Raw genomic sequence first — 13,379 nt, 5'->3', positions numbered from 1 at the left:
CTGGGCTCCACCTGGGTTCCCACCCCCAAGGATCCCCTCTTCTTGTCTTGATGTGCCCTCCCCTGGTTCCTGAGCCTCTTCTACTTTTGTCTTCACTGCCCTGCTCCCCGAAGGGCCCTTCTGTGTTCCTGGGAAGGACGCTGGCCGCCCTGAGGGCAAAGCTGATGGAGGACCTTTACCAGCAGTTCTTCCCCCTGAGGAAGGGGCCCCGGGCAGCCGGGGAGCTCATCGCCACCTTTGAACTCATTGAACTGGACTACAGTAGTTGACACACGGTCTAGCTGGACACACCGTGGATCGCTTCTGCTATTTGTTTAGGTCATCCAGCTCCAGGGATGTGGGCATGTCCCAGGGTTACCCCTCCAACTCCCTTACCCCCAGAGAATGCAGGCTGCAGGTCTGTCCTGGGACCGCCTCATTGGACCTCCTGACTCCAGGTAACACTTGAAGTAGACCTACCCTAGCTTCACCTTGCCAGGCCTCCAACCCCAGAGAACCCAAGCCCGGGTTGACCCTCATGCCTCAGACACCCATTCTCCTTCCTGTACATGGCTGTTTCCTGAGACACCCCCCTCCCATCAATCCAGCCTTGCCAGGTTCCTCTGGTTTTATATTTCACCAGCAGTCCTCCATTTCTTTTCCCCGAGCCCAGGCTTTCCCTCCTTTGGCCTGATTCTTTGACCTCTGATCTCTTGCTCCCTTCAGCCCTCAGTGCCTAGTGATGTGGAGCCCCAGGACCTGACCGCCCTGGTTGAGCCCCTCTCCGGATGCCTATCCCTGCCACCGCATGTGCGCCCGGTGCTTAGGGAGTTCCATGTTGAGGTAGCACCAGGCACTCACATCCTCCTCCCTTCCCTACACCTGGGTGTCCTTCAGTCAGGTACAGGCCCCTGAATCTCCCACTTCCCAACCCCAGGTACTGTTCTGGGGTCTGAGGGGCCTTGGCTGTGTGCATCTGTTTGAGGTGGAGCAGCCCCAGGTTGTGCTGGAGGTGGCCGGTCAGCAAGTGGAGTCCGAGGTCCTGACCAGTTACCGTGAGAACCCCAATTTCACTGAGCTCGTCAGGCATCTGACAGTGGTGAGGACATGAGCTGGAGGCCAGAAGTGCTGGGCTGAGAAATGAAAGAGGGCAGTGGGATGGTGAATTCCCGGCTGGTTATATTACATTAACCCAGGGGTCACCAAATTTTCTATAAAGCGCCAAATAGTAAATATTTTAGGCTTTGTGGGCCATACAGTCTCAGTTGCAGTTACTCAACTCTGCCATCATAGCATGTAATCATCCATAGGCAACAAGGAAATGAATGAGTATGGCAGTTCCAATAAAACTTTATTTACAAAAACTGACAGCAGGCCAGATTTGGTTTATAGGCAATAATTGGCTGATCCCTGGATTAATTCATGAACTGGTTGTGCTCCGTTGGCTCTGTTGATTGAATGGATTAGCCAAAAGTCATGAAGTATGAGTCCAAAGGAATCTGAGACACCAGGGACTATGAAGACAAATACATTCTTTGTTTAATTTGTAATTACTGTACTCTAGTATGGGCTTTGGAGTCAAATTCTGGCAATGTCACTTAGGAGCCTGTCAAATCACTTGTCTGATTTGAGCTTTAGTTTTTCTGTTTGTTTGTTTAAAAAAGGGACGAAAGGGTGCTATAAGGAGCCAATGAAAGAAAGGATCTTGGTGAAAGGGCTTTGTAAACTGAAGAGTGCTGTACGGGGGCAAGGCGGGGACTGGGACAAAGCACAGTGGTTCCCGACTGCAAGGGGGAGCACAGCAACAGCAACAACAAAACGCAACACTATTTCATGACTCTGTTTCACATGCAGCAGTTTTCAGTTTGAAAACTTCATTGTGCTATAAGATGATGAAACTGAAAGCACTTTGCTCGCTGAACTTCTAGCGGGTGTTCCTGTCATTTCCCATTTCATAGTGCAAGTTGAGGAAAACACCCCTCTCTCCACTGTGCACCTGAAAAGAATGTGAATGCTTCGTTGTTGGGTGGAATGTTCTATATCAGATACCAGTCAGGTCAAGTTGGGTTGATAGTATTATTCAAGCTTTCCTAAAAAAAGCCTCCTTGGGAATGTTATGTCTAGTTGTTCTATCCATTATTGAGAATATGGTATTGAAGTTTCCAACTTTTGTTGAATTGTTTGTTTCTCCCTTTATTTTTTTGTCTTTTATTTTTTTTGCGGTACGCAGGCCTCTCACTGTTGTGGCCTCTCCCGTTGCGGAGCACAGGCTCCAGACGCGCAGGCTCAGTGGCCATGGCTCACGGGCCCAGCCGCTCCGCGGCATGTGGGATCTTCCCGGACTGGGACACGAACCCGTGTCCCCTGCATCAGCAGGCGGACTCTCAACTACTGCGCCACCAGGGAAGCCCTATTTTTTTTGTCTTTTTTTACTTGTATTTTCAGTTTTTGTTGTTAGGTGCATATATATTTATAATTGTTATAACTTCCTATGAATCGATCTGTTTATCATTATAAAATGTCCTTGTTTGTCTCTAGTTTGTCTCTCTTTTTTGTCTTAAAGACTATTTGTCTGATAATATAGCTACTCTAGTTCTCTATGGTTAGTATTTGCATGGCATATGTTTCCCCATCCTTTTACCTTCAACCTATATGTATCTCACGAAAGAGCATCTCTTAAACAGCATGTAGTTGCATCTTTTTTTTTAATCCGTTTGACAATCTCTGTCTTTGAACTGTTTACAGTCACATTTGATGTTATTATTGATATGGTTGGATTTACATTTGCCTCTTTGCTATTTGTTTTCTATAAGTCTCATATTTTTCGTTCTTCCTTTACTGCCTTCTTTTGTATTACATAGATATTTGTTAGTATACTGCTTTAATTCCTTAGTTGATATTTACTTAGTAGTTGCTCTAGGGATTACAGTATGCATACTGATTTTTCACAATCTATTTCAGATTAATACCAATTTAGTTCCAGTAAAATAGAAATAGTTTTCTCCATTATAACTCCATTCATTCCTCCCCCCTTTTGTGCTGTAACTGTCACATATATGTAAAATAAAGCCAACAATACAGTATTATAACTGTTGTCCCTGCCCCCCGCTTAGGATCCATTGATATATATAGCATTTCTGGATTAAAGAGCATACATAGTTTTATGGTTCTAAATCTATATTAGCAAACTGAGCATTGGTCCCTTACATAATGATAATAACAACAACAACCTCATATTTCTGATGGCGCTTTGTAGGTTCCAAAGAATTTTTGTACTGTTATATCATTTGATACAATAGTCTTTCCAGTCCAGGACTGTGTCCCCTTTTTAGATGGGAAATGGGTTCAGAAAGCAATGACTCACCAGAGATGACTCAGTGAGGCTGTGGGCTTTGAATGCGTATTTAGCTACACTGTTTTCTCATCTATCTCTGCTGCTGCCTCTCCTCCTCCCACAGTCTGCAGAGACACAGGTCCTCTCTCCCTACCCCCAGGACTTGCCAGAGCAGCCTTATCTGCAGCCCCCCTCAGCATCCTGGTGATTGAGCGCTGGGCCTTTGGCCGCACAGTGCTCGTGGGTTCCCACATTGTCCCCCATATGCTGAGATTCACACTCTGGAGTCAGGAGGATCCCCCTGAGGGGGAAGGAGAGGAGGAGACAGGGGACCTGGTGCCCAAGGTACCTCAAGGTAAGGGGCTTTCCCCTTAGGGGCCACCAGACAGAAGTCCATCTGGTTCCTGGCTGAGATGGCTCCAGGGGACCCTCCAGTGGAGCACTGAGTCTGACTTCTACTTACCTGACCTCCTGGTGTCTTTTATCCCCTCTCAGAACAGAGGTCCCGGGATCACTTCTTGGCTGAAGTGGGGATACTCAGGCGGCTCCTAAAGGTGATGGAGTATGGGGGATGGGTGGAGAAGGGACTGGCGGGGCTTGGGGTGGTGCTAGGTTAGAGGTGCTGAGTTCTTGCTCCCTCAGGCTCCTCTGAAGAAGCTCCCTCTGGGAGGCCTCCTGAATCAAGGCCCAGAGCTGGAGGAGGACATCCCAGATCCTGAAGAGCTCGACTGGTGGTCCAAGTACTATGCATCTCTGCAGGAGCTCCAGGGGCAGGTGGGAGCAGAGCAAGCTTCTGGGGGTTGAGGGGCTGGAGACAGAGGAGGGTAAATGGTAAGAAGAAGGATCTCATCAAACATGGAGCTCTACAGTTTTTCAGAACTCTTTGTTACAGCCATCTTTTCTCATCTTCACAACAATTTGAGAAGCTGGGGATTATTAACTCCATTATCTAGAGCTGTCTTGTCCAACAGAAATATCGTGTGAGCCACATATGTAATTTTAACTTTTGTAGTAGCCACATTAAAAAAAAGTAAAAGGAAACAGATGAAAATGATTTTAATAATATATTTTATTTAACCTAGTATATCTATAGTATCATTTCAAGAAGTAACCATTATAAACAATTAATAGTGAGATTTTTTAATTAATAGATTTTATTTATTTATTTATTTATGGCTGTGTTGGGTCTTTGTTGCTGCGCGTGGGCTTTCTCTAGTTGTGGTGAGTGGGGGCTATTCTTTGTTGCGGTACGAAGGCTTCTCATTGCGGTGGCTTCTCTTTCTGCGCAGCATAGGCTCTAGAGCGCAGGCTCAGTAGTTGTGGTGCACAGGCTTAGTTGCTCCGCGGCATGTGGGGTCTTCCCGGACCAGGACTCGAACCCGTGTCCCCTGCATTGGCAGGTGAATTCTTAACCACTTCCCCCAGGGGAAGCTCAATAATGAGATATTTTATAATCTTATTTTATACTAGTCTTTAAAATCTGGTGTGTAGTTTATGCTTCCAGCACATCTCAGTTTGGACCAGATGCATTTCAAGTGCTCAATAGCCACATGTACCTGGTGGTTACATATCAGGACTATATGATAAACTAAGGCTTTGAAAATGCAAGTGGCTTACCCAGCTGGAACTTGAGCTAAAGTTTTCCAACTCCCTATCCTGTAAAAGGGGTAGATTAAGGAGGTAAAGGGTAGGGAAGAATCTTTGACCTGCGCTTTGATTTCAGACCAACTTAGATGAGGATGAAATGGATGATGCTGGGGATTCAGGTAAGAGATTGGCTTTCTTGTTTTTCCTCTTTGTGTCTCCCTCCCTCCCCCACACCAGTATTTCTAACGGGGCATTTCTGCTGTTCCGAGATGGGGGCAATCTCCTTTCTGTGGATGGGGAAGCCCAAGACCAGGGTAAGGCTGAAGTCAAAGGCTCTGTGTCCCAGAAAAAAGCAATCGCCACTCTGAAGGTAAGTGGGTGTTGCAAGAGGGGATTCTGCTCGGATTCTGGACGAGCTGTCACTGAGGCCCTCGCCTTTCAGATTTACAACAGCTCCCTGGAAGAAGAGTTTAACCACTTTGAAGACTGGCTGAATGTGTTTCCCCTGTATCGGGGGCAAGGAGGTCAGGATGGAGATGGAGAGGAAGAAGGGTCTGGAAACCTTGTGGGCAAGTTCAAGGTATGTTTCGGGAAGGAATGGGGGACCAAGGAGCACAAGTGGGGATGTAGGAAGAAGACTGTCTTACCAGTGTTTTTTCTGCTCCATATCCCCCCATCCCACCCAGGGCTCCTACCTCATTTACCCTGAATCAGAGGCAGTGTCCTTCTCTGATCCCCAGATCTCCAGGGGGATCCCACACAGAATCGGCCCATCAAGCTCCTAGTCAGAGTATATGTTGTAAAGGTGAGCATCCATTGACCTGGCATGCCTCTAACTCCGGCAAAGGTAATGTACACAAAACCTACAGACTGAAGGGATCAGAGTCCAGCTTTTTCATTTTTCAGATGGGAAATCTTAGGCACAAACTTAAGAGACTTCACAGGGTTACACATCTTGCTCACGGCAGAACCTGAATTTAGAGCTTAGATCCCCTAATTCCTTATTTGTAGTTCTAGTCTCATAGAATGGGGAGTATAATTCCAGGAAGAGCACAACTCTGTAAAGCTTTGTGATGGCCTGTCATCAAATACCTTTGTACAGGTCCTCCCATTGCTGCAGTTTTCATACAGTGCTCAACAGGGCCCTGCAGTTTCCTTAAAGGCATCTCAGGGAGTGAGAGGGGAATGAGTGGGTTGCTATCCCTTCACTCCTGGCACAGAGCAGATGCTGTACTTTTATCTAGTTTAAATATAGGCATTCTGACTAAGATGTAATTTCAAGAAACATTCTGTGGCACTCTTCTACCATAATGTAAGCATCCTAGTGCATACATCAGATAGTAGACAACATCTGGACCTTCTACTTCTAGCAACATTGCAGACCAGATGGTCTGAAATAAATTCTTGATATAATAGATCTAGAAATGCTAGATAAACAATCTTTTAAACAAATGCTAAGCTCATAAGAAAGGGAATTCCCAATGGGCCAAAATGAGGAAACAGCAGGAATCCCTGAACAAGCCCTGAAGTCAGATTCTCTTGAGAGGATTTGTCCATACCTGGACCCCAAGCCTTAGGTTCTAATATCTAATAGCCTATACAAGGTGGGAGACACAACCAAGACCCTTGCTCGAAGCAGCACCCAGGAAGGGCTCTACTCTCAGTGAAAGGTGGGCAAGAGGAAGCCCACCCACGGGGAAAGAAGCCTGTAAGGTAAATGGTCTATCTCAGCCTCTGTTCCAATTGGGGGAAAGAGAAAAAATGTCTTCCCTGAGGATTTACTATTAGAGTTTTGCCCTCACATTGACTTAAGACTTGAATTTTTATTATCTGCTTACTCCACAAAACTCACAGTTGAGAGATTGGCTTAAAGTAGTCCCAAATCAGGCTTCACAGACTTCCCTAGATTTAGATAACCAAATTTGGGTTCACAATCCCAAATTATAAAATATATAAGAAAACAATCTCAGGAAAATTTGTCAGAAAGACACAACACAAAAGAGAATTAGATCTCTAAGGGCTTTGGATGTTAGAATTTTCAAATATTAGAAATATAAAACAGCTTAAAATTACTTCACAGTTTAAAACAGTTTAAAATGATTTCACACGCAGAGAACAAAAGGCTATAAAAATTGGGCGGATTTGAAAATAATAAAATAAAATTTCTAAAGATGGAAGACCATTAAAAATCAAATCTTATTAAATGCCCATACATAGCAGAAGGGTTGAATAAACTGTGCTATGTCCGTATAACAGAGTACTATGCAGCTGTAAAATAAAACGAAGAAGATTTCTGTCAACTGATGCCAAGTGTTTTTAGATTCCACATATAAGTGATATCATATGGTATTTGTCTTTCTCTGACTTATTTCACTTAGTATGATAATCTCTAGGTCCATCCATGTTGCTGCAAATAGCATTATTTCATTTTTTTTTATGGCTGAATATTATTCCATTGTATATATGTACCACATCTTCTTTATCCATTCATCTGTCCATGGGCATTTAGGTTGCTTCCATGTCTTGGCTATCATGAGTAGTGCTGCTATGAACATAGGGGTGCATGTATCTTTTTTTGGTTATATTTTATTTATTTACTTGTTATTATTTTTTTGGCTGCACTGTGCGACATGCAGGATCTTATTTCCCTGACCAGGGATAGAACCTGTACCCCCTACAGTGGAAGCGCAGAGTCCTAACCACTGGACCACCAGGGAATTCCCTGTATCTTTATTTATTTATTTATTTATTTTATTTTTGGCTGCATTGGGTCTTCGTTGCTGCACATGGGCTTTCTCTAGTTGTGGCAAGTGGGGGCTACTCTTTGTTGCGGTGTGCAGGATTCTCATTGTGGTGGCTTCTCTTGTTGTGGAGCACAGGCTCTAGGTGCACAGGCTCAGTAGTTGTGGCACATGGGCTCAGTAGTTGTGGTTTGTGGGCTCTAGAGTGCAGGCTCAGTAGTTGTAGCACACAGGCTTAGTTGCTCCACAGCATGTGGGATCTTCCCGGACCAGAGCTTGAACCCGTGTCCCCTGCATTGGCAGGCAGATTCTTAACCGCTGTGCCACCAGGGAAGCCCTCCCTGTATGTTTCTGAATTATAGTTTTTTCAGGATATATGCCCAGGAGTGGGATTCCTGGATCATATGGCAACTCTATTTTTAGTGTTTTGAGGAATCGTCATACTGTTAAAAACACCTTTTAGGACTTCCATGGTGGCACAGTAGTTAAGAATCCACCTGCCAATGCAGGGGAGACGGGTTTGAGGCCTGGTCCGGGAAGATCCCACATGCCGCAGAGCAGCTAAGCCTGTGCGCCACAACTACTGAGCTCACATGCCACAACTACTGAAGCCCACGGCCTAGAGCCCGTGCTCTGCCACAAGAGAAGCCACCACAATGAGAAGCCCATGCACCACAACGAAGAGTAGCTCCTGCTTGCCGCAACTAGAGAAAGTCCGTGCACAGCAATGAAGACCCAATGCAGCCAAAAATAAAATATAAATAAGTAAATAAATTTTTTTTTCATTTTAACATCTTTATTGGAGTATAATTGCTTTACAATGGTATGTTAGTTTCAGCTTCACAACAAAATGAATCAGTTATATATATACATATGTTCCCATATCTCTTCCCGCTTGCGTCTCCCTCCCTTCCACCCTCCCTATCCCACCCCTCCAGGCGGTCACAAAGCACGGAGCTGATCTCCCTGTGCTATGCGGCTGCTTCCCACTAGCTATCTACCTTACATTTGGTAGTGTATATATGTCCATGCCTCTCTCTCGCTTTGTCACAGTTTACCCTTCCCCCTCCCCATATCCTCAAGTCCATTCTCTAGTAAGTCTGTGTCTTTATTCCTGTTTCACCCCTAGGTTCTTCATGACATTTTTTCCCCTTAAATTCCATATATATGTGTTAGCATACGGTATTTGTCTCTCTCTTTCTGACTTACGTCACTCTGTATGACAGACTCTAGGTCTATCCACCTCATTACAAATAGCTCAATTTCGTTTCTTTTTATGGCCGAGTAATATTCCATTGTATATATGTGCCACATCTTCTTTATCCATTCATCCGATGATGGACACTTAGGTTGTTTCCATCTCTGGGCTATTGTAAATAGAGCTGCAATGAACATTTTGGTACATGATTCTTTTTGAATTATGGTTTTCTCAGGGTATATGCCTAGTAGTGGGATTGCTGGGTCATATGGTAGTTATATTTGTAGTTTTTTTTTTTTTTTTTTTTGCGGTACGCGGGCCTCTCACTGCTGTGGTCTCTCCCGTTGCGGAGCACAGGCTCCGGACACGCAGGCTCAGCGGCCATGGCTCACAGGCCCAGCCGCTCCACGGCATGTGGGATCTTCCTGGACCGGGGCACGAACCCGTGTCCCCTGCATCGGCAGTCGGACTCTCAACCACTGCGCCACCAGGGAAGCCCTATTTGTAGTTTTTTAAGGAACCTCCATACTGTTCTCCACAGTGGCTGTATCAATTTACATTCCCACCAACAGTGTAAGAGGGTTCCCTTTTCTCCACACCCTCTCGAGCATTTATTGTTTCTAGATTTTTTGATGATGCCCATTCTGACTGGTGTGAGATGATATCTCATTGTAGTTTTGATTTGCATTTCTCTAATGATTAGTGATGTTGAGCATTCTTTCATGTGTTTGTTGGCAATCTGTATCTTCTTTGGAGAAATGTCTATTTAGGTCTTCTGCCCATTTTTGGATTGGGTTGTTTGTTTTTTTGTTATTAAGCTGCATGAGCTGCTTATAAATCTTGGAGATTAATCCTTTGTCAGTTGCTTCATTTGCAAATATTTTCTCCCATTCTGAGGGCTGTCTTTTGGTCTTCTTTATGGTTTCCTTTGCTGTGCAAAAGCTTTGAAGTTTCATTAGGTCCCATTTGTTTATTTTTGTTTTTATTTCCATTTCTCTAGGAGGTGGGTCAAAAAGGACCTTGCTGTGATTTATCTCATAGAGTGTCCTGCCTATCTTTTCCTCTAGGAGTTTGATAGTTTCTGGCCTTACATTTAGGTCTTTAATCCATTTTCAGCTTATTTTTGTGTATGGTGTTAGGGAGTGATCTAATCTCATACTTTTACATGTAGCTGTCCAGTTTTCCCAGCACCACTTATTGAAGAGGCTGTCCTTTCTCCACTGTACATTCCTGCCTCCTTTATCAAAGATAAGGTGACCATATGTGAGTGGGTTTATCTCTGGGCTTTCTATCCTGTTCCATTGATCTATATTTCTGTTTTTGTGCCAGTACCATACTGTCTTGATTACTGTAGCTTTGTAGTACAGTTTGAAGTCAGGAAGCCTGATTCCTCCAGCTCCGTTTTTCTTTCTCAAGATTGCTTTGGCTATTCGGGGTCTTCTGTGTTTCCATACAAATTGTGAAATTTTTTGTTCTAGTTCTGTAAAAAATGCCAGTGGTAGTTTGATAGGGATTGCATTGACTCTGTAGATTGCTTTGGGTAGTAGAGTCATTTTCACAATGTTGATTCTTCCAATCCTAGAACATGGTATATCTCTCCATCTATTTGTATCATCTTTAATTTCTTTCATCAGTGTCTTATAATTTTCTGCATACAGGTCTTTTGTCTCCTTAGGTAGGTTTATTCCTAGATATTTTATTCTTTTTGTTGCAGTGGTAAATGGGAGTGTTTTCTTGATTTCACTTTCAGATTTTTCATCCTTAGTGTATAGGAATGCCAGAGATTTCTGTGCATTAATTTTGTATCCTGCTACTTTACCAAATTCATTGATTAGCTCTAGTAGTTTTCTGGTAGCATCTTTAGGATTCTCTATGTACAGTGTCATGTCATCTGCAAAGAGTGACAGCTTACTTCTTTTCTGATTTGGATTCCTTTTATTTCCTTTTTTTCTCTGATTGCTGTGGCTAAAACTTCCAAAACTATGTTGAATAAGAGTGGTGAGAGTGGGCAACCTTGTCTTGTTCCTGATCTTAGTGGAAATGCTTTCAGTTTTTCACCATTGAGGACGATGTTGGCTGTGGGTTTGTCATATATGGCCTTTATTATGTTGAGGAAAGTTCCCTCTATGCCTACTTTCTGCAGGGTTTTTATCATAAATGGGTGTTGAATTTTGTCGAAAGCTTTCTCTGCATCTATTGAGATGATCATATGGTTTTCTCCTTCAATTTGTTAATATGGTGTATCACGTTGATTGATTTGCGTATATTGAAGAATCCTTGCATTCCTGGAATAAACCCCACTTGATCATGGTGTATGATCCGTTTAATGTGCTGTTGGATTCTGTTTGCTAGTATTTTGTTGAGGATTTTTGCATCTATGTTCATCAGTGATATTGGCCTGTAGTTTTCTTTCTTTGTGACATCCTTGTCTGGTTTTGGTATCAGGGTGATGATGGCCTCGTAGAATGAGTTGGGGAGTGTTCCTCCCTCTGCTGTATTTTGGAAGAGTTTGAGAAGGATAGGTGTTAGCTCTTCTCTAAATGTTTGATAGAATTCGCCTGTGAAGCCATCTGGTCCTGGGCGTTTGTTTGTTAGAAGATTTTTAATCGCAGTTTCAATTTCAGTGCTTGTGATTGGTCTGTTCATATTTTCTATTTCTTCCTGATTCAGTCTTGGCAGGCTGTGCCTTTCTAAGAATTTGTCCATTTCTTCCAGGTTGTCCATTTTATTGGCATAGAGTTGCTTGTAGTAATCTCTCATGATCTTTTGTATTTCTGCAGTGTCAGTTGTTACTTCTCCTTTTTCATTTCTAATTCTATTGATTTGAGTCTTCTCCCTTTTTTTCTTGATGAGTCTGGCTAATGGTTTATCAATTTTGTTTATCCTTTCAAAGAACCAGCTTTTAGTTTTATTGATCTTTGCTATCGTTTCCTTCATTTCTTTTTCATTTATTTCTGATCTGATTTTTATGATTTCTTTCCTTCTGCTAACTTTGGGGTTTTTTTGTTCTTCTTTCTCTAATTGCTTTAGGTGCAAGGTTAGGTTGTTTATTCGAGATGTTTCCTGTTTCTTAAGGTAGGATTGTATTGCTATAAACTTCCCTCTTAGAACTGCTTTTGCTGCATCCCATAGATTTTGAGTCGTCGTGTCTCCATTGTCATTTGTTTCTAGGTATTTTTTGATTTCCTCTTTGATTTCTTCAGTGATCACTTCGTTATTAAGTAGTGTATTGTTTAGCCTCCATGTGTTTGTATTTTTTACGATCTTTTCCTGTAATTGATATCTAGTCTCATAGCGTTGTGGTCGGAAAAGATACTTGATATAATTTCAATTTTCTTAAATTTACCAAGGCTTGATTTGTGACCCAAGATATGATCTGTCCTGGAGAATGTTCCATGAGCACTAGAGAAAAATGTGTATTCTGTTGTTTTTGGATGGAATGTCCTATAAATATCAATTAAGTCCATCTTGTTTAATGTATCATTTAAAGCTTGGGTTTCCTTATTTATTTTCATTTTGGATGATCTGTCCTTTGGTGAAAGTGTGGTGTTAAAGTCCCCTACTATGAATGTGTTACTGTTGATTTCCCCTTTTATGGCTGTTAGTATTTGCCTTATGTATTGAGGTGCTTCTATGTTGGGTGCATAAATATTTACAATTGTTATATCTTCTTCTTGGATCGATCCCTTGATCATTATGTAGTGTCCTTCTTTGTCTCTTCTAATAGTCTTTATTTTAAAGTCTATTTTGTCTGATATGAGAATTGCTACTCCAGCTTTCTTTTGGTTTCCATTTGCATGAAATACCTTTTTCCATCCCCTTACTTTCAGTCTGTATGTGTCTCTAGGTCTGAAGTGGGTCTCTTGTAGACAGCAAATATATACGTCTTGTTTTTGTATCCATTCAGCCAATCTGTGTCTTTTGGTGGGAGCAGTTAGTCCATTTACATTTAAGGTAATTATCGATATGTATGTTCCTATTTCTATTTTCTTAATTGTTTTGCGTTCGTTATTGTAGGTCTTTTCCTTCTCTTGTGTTTCTTGCCTAGAGAAGTTCCTTTAGCAGTTGTTGTATAGCTGGTTTGGTGGTGCTGAACTCTCTCAGCTTTTGCTTGTCTGTAAAGGTTTTAATTTCTCCATCAAATCTGAATGAGATCCTTGCTGGGTAGAGTAATCTTGGTTGCAGGTTTTTCTCCTTCATCACTTTCAATATGTCCTGCCACTCCCTTCTGGCTTGCAGAGTTTCTGCTGAAAGATCAGCTGTTAACTTTATGGGGATTCCCTTGTGTGTTATTTGTTGTTTTTCCCTTGCTGCTTTTAATATGTTTTCTTTGTATTTAATTTTTGACAGTTTGATTAATATGTGTCTTGGCGTATTTCTCCTTGGATTTATCCTGTATGGGACTTTCTGTGCTTCCTGGACTTGATTAACTATTTCCTTTCCCATATTAGGGAAGTTTTCAACTATAATCTCTTCAAATATTTTCTCAGTCCCTTTCTTTTTCTCTTCTTCTGGAACCCCTATAATTCGAATGTTGGTG

The 13,379-nt window shown here is 42.5% G+C and overlaps 1 protein-coding gene across 1 annotated transcript in view; it reads left to right on the top strand.

Annotated features, from left to right (window-relative positions):
* LOC111184295 (fer-1-like protein 4) overlaps positions 1 to 13,379 on the top strand; it is a 48,022-nt gene that overhangs the window by 23,824 nt on the left and 10,819 nt on the right. Inside the window, 12 exon segments of the mRNA XM_089895430.1 lie at positions 114 to 275; positions 706 to 822; positions 917 to 1,078; positions 3,474 to 3,504; positions 3,507 to 3,668; positions 3,809 to 3,867; positions 3,956 to 4,087; positions 5,037 to 5,079; positions 5,170 to 5,270; positions 5,343 to 5,480; positions 5,587 to 5,658; positions 5,661 to 5,705. Of these exon segments, the coding sequence (XP_089751556.1) occupies positions 114 to 275; positions 706 to 822; positions 917 to 1,078; positions 3,474 to 3,504; positions 3,507 to 3,668; positions 3,809 to 3,867; positions 3,956 to 4,087; positions 5,037 to 5,079; positions 5,170 to 5,270; positions 5,343 to 5,480; positions 5,587 to 5,658; positions 5,661 to 5,705 (1,224 nt within the window).

The sequence above is a fragment of the Delphinapterus leucas genome, chromosome 15, assembly GCF_059928025.1.
Source record: "Delphinapterus leucas isolate spDelLeu-1000000601 "Yukka" chromosome 15, BTC_Dleu_Yukka2, whole genome shotgun sequence".
Classification (NCBI taxonomy): Eukaryota; Metazoa; Chordata; class Mammalia; order Artiodactyla; family Monodontidae; genus Delphinapterus; species Delphinapterus leucas.
Note: the sequence above shows the minus strand (reverse complement) of the source record. Positions and strands in the feature narration are given on the sequence as shown.